Source organism: Branchiostoma lanceolatum, chromosome 7 (genome assembly GCF_035083965.1).
Source record: "Branchiostoma lanceolatum isolate klBraLanc5 chromosome 7, klBraLanc5.hap2, whole genome shotgun sequence".
NCBI classification, from domain to species: Eukaryota; Metazoa; Chordata; class Leptocardii; order Amphioxiformes; family Branchiostomatidae; genus Branchiostoma; species Branchiostoma lanceolatum.
Window position 1 is genome coordinate 11,775,432 of NC_089728.1, and position 11,713 is coordinate 11,787,144.

Here is an 11,713-nt window from a genome sequence, read left to right on the forward strand (position 1 = left end):
ATCTTAATGACTCAAAACAGAATTATGTTATTAATCCAACCCCAGGTCGAGCTCGAAATAGAACTGAGTTGTTGATAAAATAAGTCGCTGGGAGTTACCCCGATGTTTTGTCATTGTCGTGCAGAAATCGGCACGACCCCGAGCAGGAAATTTCATACCACTACTCTCAGAAACAAGCACATCGTGATGCGCCGTAAAATTACTCAGGAAGCTGGCTACTGTTGTCTGTTCAGTCGAACGGCGCGTACATCTATCCGGGCCGACACCGGTAGTGTCAGGGGACGCAGTCCTCAGACGACAGCAGGCAATGTTCTAAGAAAGAGCGTTGCTTGGATTCCCGGAGATTCTCTCATTTCCTTATACGGAAGGCAGCACAAGCTTTCCTTTATCCGAGCACTGAAGCTAAACCGTACACCATTTCATCATAGTCACAGCTTGATGCTAGTGTAGATGTTCAGAACGGTCTAGATCTTTCCATGGGTCACGATATTCTCTCTACAAACGTATACGTCATCCATTGTGCCTGACAATCTATAAACAAGGGACGTTGCAATATCTGTCATGTTCTGCTGGAAACTGAAATTCCTGGTCTATGCGTCGAGTCGGTTGTAGATCATATCTGCGTTCTCTGCCGAGTGTTGTTGCTTTAATGCCGGAGATTCGTAAATTATGTATGATGAATGCAGTGATGAGACGTGGCGTCAATAAAACCGCACTCCGCATGTCCGCTACCTGTTAATGGGGAGAGGGGATGTTGACAGAAACCTTCAAGAAAGAGGTCTTATTATCGACTTCAAAGCGTGCCGAACCTTTTTGTCACGTACATGCCTTTTGTAGACTTTTTTCCCAATCATTTCATGATAGGGATATATTTACATTGATTGGCATTATCATCGAATGTATGTAATGGGGTCAAACTCCATTTAATTCAATTCCGAAGTGGCTAATGATCTGAACTACGTGCTGCTGGGCAGGTAGTTCTGATTTTCTCAAACAAGTCCTTCTAGCCTGACGGTGCGTCAAATAAGACTGGCGACTCGAGTCTATCAGTTGAATTCCTCCGGTTCCAGTCGTTTATTTTCGTCTGTGGAGAATCATGATATGGAGAGAGGATTGTCTAAAGAAGGCAGATGTTCTAAAAGGATAAGACTCCAAGTTGTCGATATTAATATAATTGTGAGCTATCGCAGAGTCCCCCGCGTCGCGGTGCTCCCGATACATACCTGGCGCCGCGCCAGAACACAAATTGAGTAATTTCATAAACCGTTGGAGTCAGGGGTCAGCTCTGCTCCCCGAGCGGCGTGAGGTGCAGACGGCGCTCCGCTGAGCTGATGAGATGAGCCCCGGCTGAGTTTTTACGGTCGGTACGATATTAGTGCCTGTCCGGGAGGAGAGATGCGGGGTTGGATTACGTCCCCCGTGTGACGGCCGTGCCTGGGAGGACCGGGGAGTGAAGGGCTGCTGGGGTTTGAGCGCGTCACCCTGTCAGGGTCTGTCCATCATCACCCTTCACAGCCAGACGGCACCACGGCTGCGCCAGTACAGGCAGACCCGCAGTACGCGAGCGTGTGAGGAGGGCCACAGTCAGTGAGCCGTGGCGGTCTGCAGATGACGCAAACCTTACGTGACAAGGTAATACGCAGACGACCTCAAGGTGCATTGACCGTCAGTTTTGTATGTGAATGAACCGGACGGGACATACCGCAGAATTTTCGGGTGCTGATAGCAGGCTTGTTCCTGCGTGAGGAATGGACAACTTGCTGACTGAACCATCCCGCTGACTGACAGGTGCATTCTCAGAGATATCGTGTCAGCGCACGAACAGCCCTGCAGGCCCGCTTGACGACTGTCATCGCGCCGTTTTCACACCGTCAGCTACTTTCTACAGCAGGGATCTAACTGAACACTATCTATACTGAAGAAAATGCAGCGTCGCGGGCCGGACGGGTCATTTTGGGGCGCACGCAAACGGCCATCAGGTCGCGTGGGACGTCGTTTGTTGACGTTAGGCGTCGCCTTCATCGTGACAGTTTGCTTACAGTTTGCTTTCTCTAGAACATTTTCCACTGGAGACCAGCACAGCGTTTTAAAACCGTACAACAGCAGTGAGCTACATAGATTAAGGGCCACGGAAGTAAAGGTGAGACGTCCACTTTACGTCGCCGTTCAGACCACCAATAGACACCTGCGTACCTACGTGTCTGCGATACAGAACACATGGGCGTCCAAGACAGACGACGCGCACATGGAATTCTTCGTCGACGTTTCCGGCAAGACGAGTTCCGAAGCTCCCCGCTATCCTATCGTGGGTCTGAACGGTACAGATGAGACGCAGATACTGACGTACTTGTGCGAGCGGCGGTGGTTCGATTTCGACTGGTTCGCTCTGGCCAGAGACCAGACGTACGTCAAGACCGATGAGGTGGTTACTTTCCTCAGACAGAGAGACAAACGAGAGGAGGTAAGCCCATAAGTCAATCGTAATGAAACCATTATCTAGCAATAATGAGAGCGCCCCTCTCCTAAAGCATCTTCAAAATTTCATTCTAGAATCCACCCAGAAGGGCTCTAGATTGAAAGACATTTCAGTCATTCGGTGATACACGGTTAGGACTGCAGCTATCTTGCGGCAAACAGAAAGCAATTAAGCCGGAAAGCATTGGTATGTTATTATTGCATTGGCAAGCTCCCTCTGATGTATGGCCCATCTAACTTGAACTAACCGCACGCGCCAGATGTCGGCAGATAAGTTGTTTCCTCGGGATTTGGCAATTGTTGAGCTTTCTCTACCGTTCTCTATGATAACGTTGAGTCGCCCTATATTAATACGCGGTGTTGGCGTGTGTTGTCATCACGAGAAGTGCCCACAGACATCCATCATGGTTTCACTTCTATTCAAGCCAGGATAACAATGCCGACAACATGTCGGGCTAACCGTGGCTAATATGTCAACCCAAGGACGACCGAGACTATGTATTTCTGACAATGTTTACATTGACCTCGTTCATGGTTTAAGGACCAATACGTGTTTGTGTGATCGGAGGGCTATGCGTGCGGAGGGGCGGGGCGGGGAGGTTTGCTGGTGAATGGAGATGACTGGTCCGATATGGGGGACAATCCGTCCTCTCTGGCCGTACCCTCCAATGCTCAATACCCTCATCCTGAGTGGGCAATTTTCCCAGCGATTTTTCGCTTGACTTAGCTTGATCAGACCACGAAAGTCTCCAAGGAATTTGGACGGGATTATCGTGAGTGAGAGTGTGTGGGTGTTGGCAATAGTCAGCACACTGCACCAAACAGTATCTGAGCCAACAGCCCGATGACGGGAGATAAAGTCTAACTAGTCTAACAGGTGACGTGATCCACTGCAATGCAGGGCGGCTCTGCTGATAAAACAAAAAGCTTTTTAGTGCGTGTCCTTCGCGAGGCGTACTGGGTTCGCTCACAGTGAGTCCACATTAAGACCTGACATTAGAGTGTCCCGAAGCAGATATCAAAGTCGATCATGAAGACATAGAGGAGGGTGCAGTTTCATGATGTGCCTCTGTAATGATGGACGGAATTTGTTTCTTCTTCCTGACTCCTGTCATCATCATATTTCTTAAGCGCATCCTTGAACTTTTATCGCTCCATCTCGTCAGAGTTAACTCACAATTCATCTCACTTAATTAAATAAGGCACAGCCAGGGATCTACATAGGCAGGATAAGGCGCAGTCGGGGATCCACACAGGATAAGCGCATCATACGTCTGTGTTATATAGATAGATGCGTCAGCTCTCCGTGTGTTAACGTCGTTGATACGGATAGTTAAACTATCTGCATGCGGCATGGACCCAACTCACCTGTAAGATTGTGGAGTCGTCAATAGCAAGGATCATATCGTACATTGTGAATACAAACAACCTACTCTGTTTCCAATGATAGGCTTCCATCAGCCTCTCAGCACGATGATGAGGAAACATACCACACAGAGCCGTTACAGTTTGTAACATACTTGGGGATGAACTAGGGAAAATCTTGGAAAGCTGCAATACCCGTACCTTCAAATGTCCATTGAAATATTACAGCGTAGTCATAGCCGCTGGGACGAAAATGTCATTTAGAACCTTAAGATCAAACGAGGCTCGAGGGAAGAGGCGCTGATTGGAGGAGGAACAGATGAGAAAAGACGGTCAGATGTGCTGACATTTGTCAGGGACTGTCTAATCTAACAATGCTCGCGGACAGGCGGAGTAAAATGTTTAGAGTAGTTTTGATTTCATATCTATAATTCGTCATTTAATGCAAATCAATAGCTATACAGATGACTAAAGAATAATATTCCTATGTTATTCTCTGGGAAGTATGACCAGTTTTATATCACACGTTGCCATTAGCAAATGGGTGTTCACGCCCCCTGCCACCGACCGGTACCGCCCCCACTATCGCAGAGTCACTTGACTTGTCACACCGAATGTTGCCAGAGTTCACTGCCCTCGTTTTTAACAAGAAGACAGTCACAATTTTTGCGAAATCCCCCAGGAGATACAAACCTTCATGTAAAGTCAACATGACAAGTGGGCAGTAACCGGAATAATCCTCTTCCATTTATGAATACAGCTACTCTTCCGTGATAGCTCGGCTTCGCCATAGTGCCTCAGCAGTGACAGATTTATCACATTATATAACAGTCATAATGAAAGATATCTGTCCTCCTTTAGCAAATGCTAAGGACAAAGCGAGCTCAAAAAAGAATAGCCATAATCAAAGTGCCGTGGACTGCTGCAGTAGCGAAAAAAGTTAGTAAGACCTATTATAATATTACTGAGATTCTATTTTAGGTGAAAGTTTTGTCACTATCGTGCTCTGAAACTAAATGTTAACAATCAATTTTCTCAACTAATAAAGAAAAAGGGTTTAATACATTGCTGGGGAATACTTCAGCATCACAAATGCGTGTTGGGAAAACTCTGTGATGGAACGCAGGGCACCTGGGTTCAATTTTTAATGTTTCAATTGCTCCCTGGAGAAAATAATGGTCGTTACGACAGCAATAAACTGCGCCTTTTATGCCTACCACTAATCAGTAAACTAAAGATTCACACAACACAGAACAGTATAGCTTTCACGAACGGCATTTTACTTTACAAAGGAAAGTTATAACATCATTACGGAGTACACGATATTACATGTTTACGAAGCCTTTCATATGGCTATTCTAATTACCAAGCTACTTTAAAACGTGTCCTCACATGAACTACCCCTGGTGCTTAAACCGTGATCAAATCGTGAGATTACAACTTTAATCAATTCTCTAGTTTTAGATTTGCAGCTGTTATTTGTATAATCGATATATACTGCTAATTGCATATCGATAAGGACCGAATAAAACAAAGTGCGAGTATAAGATCTGCACACATCTAACTGACACATCACAGTACTACTAGTATGCAAAATGACGCTTGCAGGTCTTAATATATCGTGGTGTATTAGGACCAAAACAACGACACACTTTTCTGCAGATGGTCTCAGATAACGTTTTAAGCAAGTGATGGCGTTGTTCTAACGTGATTTTGATACTCCTTTACCTGCAGATCATTGTGGGTCACATGGGGGAGGTTCTGATGGGGGAGGCCGGCTGGGAACGTTGTGCGGACAGTGACGTGGAGGACATGGCGTTTTCCGCCGTCCTGGACACCAGCGTCACGCTCTTCAGCGCACCCGCCTTCAAAGGTGACAAACACAGATTTCTACATAACGCACAAACGTTTTAACGTTTAAAAACAAGACTTGTTCTCAATAGGGCGTATTCCTAATCTTAATTCCGGCTGTTTCGTTGACGTTTATAACTAACACTAACACACCGTAATTGTCCAAAGAACTGATATGTTGGTAGTTGTTTCAACAATTTTGATGGAGAGTTCTGCCTAGTCTGCCTCGAGATCAGTCAACGACGGGAGACGCCATCTCATACACAAAGTTGTTGACTAATGTTAGATTTGAATTGCATCAACACAATGCAACGTGCAGCAACAGGCAGAGAAGTGTTGTGCACCACAAGCAAGGCAATAGATACCATCTAAAAGCAATACAATACGGTGAATATTACATATATACCTAACTAAATGGAGACGTGGTTCAGCTGGAAGGGGCATCGAATCTATATAGCCAAAGTAGTTCGTATATGTGCGATTCCCCTATAGGGAAAGAAAATATTATTGATTTATTTTGTTTTCTATTTGCATTACCGTGACGAGAAGTGCTACATAGTAGATCTATAAAGTTGTCACTACCCACCCACTAGCCCCAGCTGTCCCCATCCCGGGATAAACAGACGCATTAAGCCATAACTATCATAAAGGGAAGTCATTCTTCAGCAGTACGTTTCCTTTTGTGTGAGTTTATGAAGCGGAAGAGCAGTGTATCGGCGGAAATAGGACGTTAGGGGCACGTTATCACATACATGACTGGACCCAGAGCCTTGCACGGCCAATGGCCCTTCCTTTGGAAGAGCTTCAAATCCATTCATCAGTAATAGCCTTCTGGAATTGGAGAATTTCTTACTGGAATAATCTTGAAAATATCTGAACGATTGCTTTATGGGGTAGATATGACGACGACTAGCCATGCTGGTTTTGCTTCTTTGTTTTCTTTATGTAATTGGCTTCCCTGTACGCATATAAGGGCTGGTTTATCAGCGAATTGGATTCATGTAAGTGATAGTAGAGCTATCGTGCACCGGAAGCTAAATTGCTATTTCCAAAGTATTATAATCTATTTTATTCTCCCACGTCGTTATGATCTGGATCAGGATAAACGACCTGTTTCGTGGCTAATATAACTTCCTTAGGGCGTCTCAATTTCCGACGATCTTATCCCAAAATTGGCGTAATATATCCATATCTTATCGCAAAAATGCACTCATAATCGCATTCTAGGTACCAAATGAAACCTGTTCCTCAATTAGAGGATATTACAGGCCAATTTAATTTCATAACAAGAAAATATTAGGTTGTTTTGCACTTGTCGATATATATTATCAATTTTTCATTGAGTGATGTGTTCGTTAGAAAACAAGATAGACTGAAAAAGCAATTTTCGTATCAGAAATTGATTTTCAATCTCTCAGCCACTCTTAGGTATAATACCGATTGGGCAACCGAGGCGTCGCAAGCAATAAGTGTTGCAATAAGTGTCAGAACAAATGACGAGCGGTGCCAGTCCTGACAGTATCTGATGACACGGCAGGCGAGACTTCTGTTTATTAAAACTGTAACCATGCAGAGACCGTTCTCTGGACAGATATTGATACTCATTATGCGTGATCATCGTTAACTTTACGGTATGGACCGTTGGTGTGATGATCCTCGTGGCGTTTCAAGTTGCCATTAGATGACTCGCGATACTCCAGGGCTCTGTACAGCGAAAGACCTTAGTATCAAAACGACACAGCTGGCTGTGGGAAGTTTGCATGCGACTATCTGCCTTCTTTCTAATCTTCACGTATGATCTCCATGTTGCCTTCATAGGCGTAGGGTTTATCGAAATTATGTGTCATTTTCCTGTCGTAGACGCCACATATACATGTATATCACAAGGTCATACCCAAGTCGCGAAACATTCAGTTCGGGAAGCTGATATCAAGAAATAAAAGGGATCGTTTCAACGAAAACTATATTACAGGGCAAGCCGATACTTAACTCTAGCTGTTTCCCTGTCTATTTGTAGCCCAGAACACGACTGACATGCCAGAAATCTGGTCGTTTAAATTGTCTGTTAGGTTATCATGTCATGCTTTCATGGCAAGTGTTACTCACGTGGTAGCTATGTCTTGTTACTGTATGTGCTGGAATTTTTGAGCTCCCATCAGATTAACATAAAAATCCTTGTTTACACCAACATAAACACATACAATTATCTATTTGCATACTTTGCTTAGGAGATTATGCTTATTATTTTGTTTCGCTGTAGAGATCTGCTCAACTCTCGCGATGTGTGAGAAGCAGTCTCCTGAGAGGATGGAGAGACAAAGTGCGTGTTTGGCCAACTACATCGTCCAAGTTTGTGGCACAAAGACAACAAAAGTACGTACCAATCTTCGACTTTCGTATGTAATACTTAAGTTTACAGGTTTTCCCTTGAGATGATCGAGATAATCAAGCTCTGGGGAAGGCATAGTCAAGTATTTCAGCAAACTGAAGGATTGTCCAAATGATAACGCTTTATCTGATGCACCGTGCAATCGTGTTTCTTTATAGCTGCCTAACAAGTATGTAGTCACTTGATCTCTGAACGTTTTGAGCATACACAGGGGCAAACCTACACAGAATTTTATAGCAGAGAAATATGAATACGCAAAGTTTGAATATGATGAAAAAATGATTATATATTGTCCTCCAACTAAAAAAAACACTGTTGGAGTTGGACAACACGGTTTATTTCTCAATATGTAATTGACTAACTCAGAACTTTCGTGCTAAGTTTCAACGGATGTAAATTGCTTACTCAGTATAGTGATGTGCACCTATCTACCAGTTGAATTTGATGTCCTGTCTTATACAGTATTCTCGGCTGTTCTACGAGGCACAAGTCGAGCCCACGTACTCTGGCCAGTCCAGCGTCACATCTGGACCTTTTGATCCGGACTTCCTCTGGAGAAACACCCATGTGACGTCAGCGTTGACGCTATATCCGGTGAAGGATGCCAAGACCACTTACCAGCTGTATCACTACTTCCACGGAGCGGATTACAGCATCAGGAGAAGCTCTTGAAAAGTCCCATCGCTCCACGAGGAGTGTCTGTCAAGCTGGCTTTCCTAGCACAAACGTGTGGAGACAGAACGTGGACCTTACAGAAATACTGACATATGGTGACTTCATAAACGCGCGCCATTAACGTTTACTACCATAGTGTACTAGTAGTGATACTAGTATTATCGAAGTAATCAATTACCAATGGAAATGTCTTAATGCTCAGTTTTGACTTAAGTTCAGATTTTGCATATTTACCGAAGGGAAATACTTGACTAATGCTAGGAGGTTCAATCTATATAAAACCTCATTGACTAATGTCAACGTTTCTAACGAATGGTAGACTGCTGATGAGATTTTAGAAAAATTATGGCAATGTAGTCAAAGTAGCACCTTGAAAAAGACATTGCTGGGGCGTGTCTATTGCATACCAGTGGAAAGAGAAGGCCCAGCAGCCTGAGTCCAGCATTTGTGGAAGACTGTCGAACAGCGCACCACTGACTATGAATAATCTTATACGGCGACTTTTTTTTATTCGCAGCGTAAATCAAAGTGCCGTATTGTATATCCTAACACCATAAGGTCGGGGAATCTTGGATCTTGGTTTACTGCACCATGAAAGCGTTCCGGGCAGAGCTTTCTCAAACACACCTTGATCACGACTTGTCCATTCATCTTGCGGGCACTCGTGTATGCACTGGATTAGTTCACCTGCATTGATTTTTCTGTTTGACATTTCTCGGTAGATACGGAGCATTAGCGCCAAGGTTATCAATCATGACTTTTACATTTGGATATCACTGGGTGAACGGTGACATTTAGGAGGTTTGACGGGGCCGACAAGGCCTTCTGTTCAGGAGGTGAAGCAGATCAATTACTGAAATTGCCGGAGCCAACAGTGTCGGTTATCGGAGCGTGAAAGTGGACTCATCAGCCGTTCCACTCGGCTGTGAAACAAAACAAAAGAGAAACAGCCCTCTGCGCCATCAACGATGTCAAGTACACTCTCCATCGTACATTTGTTTGCATGGGATAACAGCCGAGCCATCTCAACGAGTTTCGCACAATATTATAAAGTAGAACTAGAAGCTGCATAAGACAGTAGATGATAGGTTTCTAAAGCCCCCGTCACAAATAAGAAATTCAGCTCGGCCGACGTGTTGGCGAGCTTCAAATGTGCATTTTCGGCCGAAGTACGACCGACGTCCAGTCGATTACGCGGGCTTCGGGCGATTCTTAGAAATAAAAGTTGATCCAAATATTGGCCTTTTACCAGGTTAGTCGATTCTGACTTCGTCCATGTCCAAGAGATGGTACCATCTCATGGGGGATTTTTAGTTTTTAGTGTTCGACGGACGTCACCCGAGATTTTCATAGGAAAATACGATCGACGCTCGGGCGATTTTGAGATTCGGCGAGCTTCGGGCGATCTACAAAGTCGGCCGACGCTCGCATGAATTGTGATGCCGGCTTAACAGCGTGTGCCAGTAGCCTAGTATCCCCCCTCTCTTAGCTCCGTTATATCGCTTCCCTGTAAAATGTTTTGCCTGGAAGCGATCGGTGGAGCGAGAGGAGCTTAGATAAAATGGATATCCAAACTAGTGTGGAAGGTCGTGTTTGTAGAATACAGAACTTTGTGCATGATCCATCTCTGACTGTGCCTGATGTATGATGGCCACGACTTGAAAGACGAAGCTTGAAGCCAAAACGGATCAGTACTTCACTTTGATACCCTGATATCCACCGCACCTTTACAGAAGTTACAGATACAGATGCTTTCGGGTTTGAAGGACAAATAGCGATGTTTTTCTGGTCATAGTGTAATTGCAGGATAACAACATGTAATCCAAGCAGTCAGGCTATGTAACATTAGATACTAGTCGTGATGGCCCCCACTCCTGACACTTACGACACCTATAGCTACGTTGTCACTTGCAATAGCTTGATCCTCAAGACTTAGAAGGCTATATAGGCCATTATAGTATGACAGCAAGGTCAGACAATAGTGCAACACCTGACAAGACTGCACAAAGGGAGTCAACATTGTGGGCGCCACGACAGACAATTTGTGGTTATTTTGTGGAATTTCTTTTCAAATTGGATTATCTCTCGGGGCTCGAAGCAAAATAAGCAAGAATCATGTACAGAGTGGTGTACATATGAATTTTATCACCGTCATGAAGCAAATTTCTAACAGAGAAGAAAACGGTATTCAGATTTGCTCCATTGTTTGCCTCGATGGGAATGCGACTGATCCTTCAGCTTGAGTTTGTTTAATGATGTGCACAGATACAAGTAGGTGGTTTGTGTGGAATAAAGACGAGAAAAACTCATTGAGTTCAATATTGTCACTGCATAGTTCCATGTTTGTGTACTAATGTGTGTGTATGTGTGTGTGTGTGTGTGTGTGTGCGTGTGTGTTGTGTGATCAGTAAAGTAATTTACGCTCGTCTGTCAGTTTGTCTGCAAGTCTGTCTATCGACAGACCTCGTGATTGCCTCAGGCCGTGTGGAGACACTGAGATTCAGAACATACCTGTAGACTACGCGTGGTCCTTCCTTTGTAACTTCAGCTCAACACCATTTTTACTTCACACATGAGAAAGACACACATGACAAAAAAACTAACATAAGATGAAAGGGTTAAAACTCGCCTCGGGACCGGCCCCTTAATCAGATTAGTAAAATCCGGGACGCAATGTAAAAATGCTGTCCATCGGACATCATGTGTGTATGTGTATGTGTGTACTTACATAAATTCTTTTTACGTGTATTGCACAATTGTTATCACAGCCAGTACATGTTTTTTCTGTGGTTTAATACTATTGCAATTCAACGCTTATGTAAATTATACTATCGGCCGGAAAATAGCCTTACGACAGACTTAATCTCGCTCCCAGACACAATTCACAAGTACACCATTTGTTGCATCAACTAGATGTGATCATGACAGGAGGCATATGAACACATAGCAACCAGCCAA

The 11,713-nt window shown here is 44.2% G+C and overlaps 1 protein-coding gene across 1 annotated transcript; it reads left to right on the forward strand.

Annotated features, from left to right (window-relative positions):
• Positions 1–1,281: 1,281 nt before the first annotated feature.
• On the forward strand, positions 1,282–11,074 carry LOC136439312 (chondroitin sulfate synthase 1-like). Its single transcript, XM_066434677.1, has 4 exons — positions 1,282–2,461; positions 5,575–5,713; positions 7,952–8,064; positions 8,543–11,074. The coding sequence occupies exons 1-4, from the start codon at positions 1,925–1,927 to the stop codon at positions 8,750–8,752; spliced, it is 999 nt and encodes a 332-aa protein (XP_066290774.1). The 5' UTR covers positions 1,282–1,924; the 3' UTR covers positions 8,753–11,074.
• Positions 11,075–11,713: the final 639 nt, after the last annotated feature.

What these genes read in the sequence shown, in the direction of transcription:
- LOC136439312 (XM_066434677.1), top strand. Translation starts at nt 1,925, where the DNA reads ATGCAGCGTCGCGGGCCGGACGGGTCATTTTGGGGCGCACGCAAACGG. An exon ending in CAGCGCACCCGCCTTCAAAG is followed by an intron (nt 5,714 to 7,951) that starts GTGACAAACACA and finishes GTTTCGCTGTAG; the next exon opens with AGATCTGCTCAACTCTCGCG. An exon ending in GTGGCACAAAGACAACAAAA is followed by an intron (nt 8,065 to 8,542) that starts GTACGTACCAAT and finishes TGTCTTATACAG; the next exon opens with TATTCTCGGCTGTTCTACGA.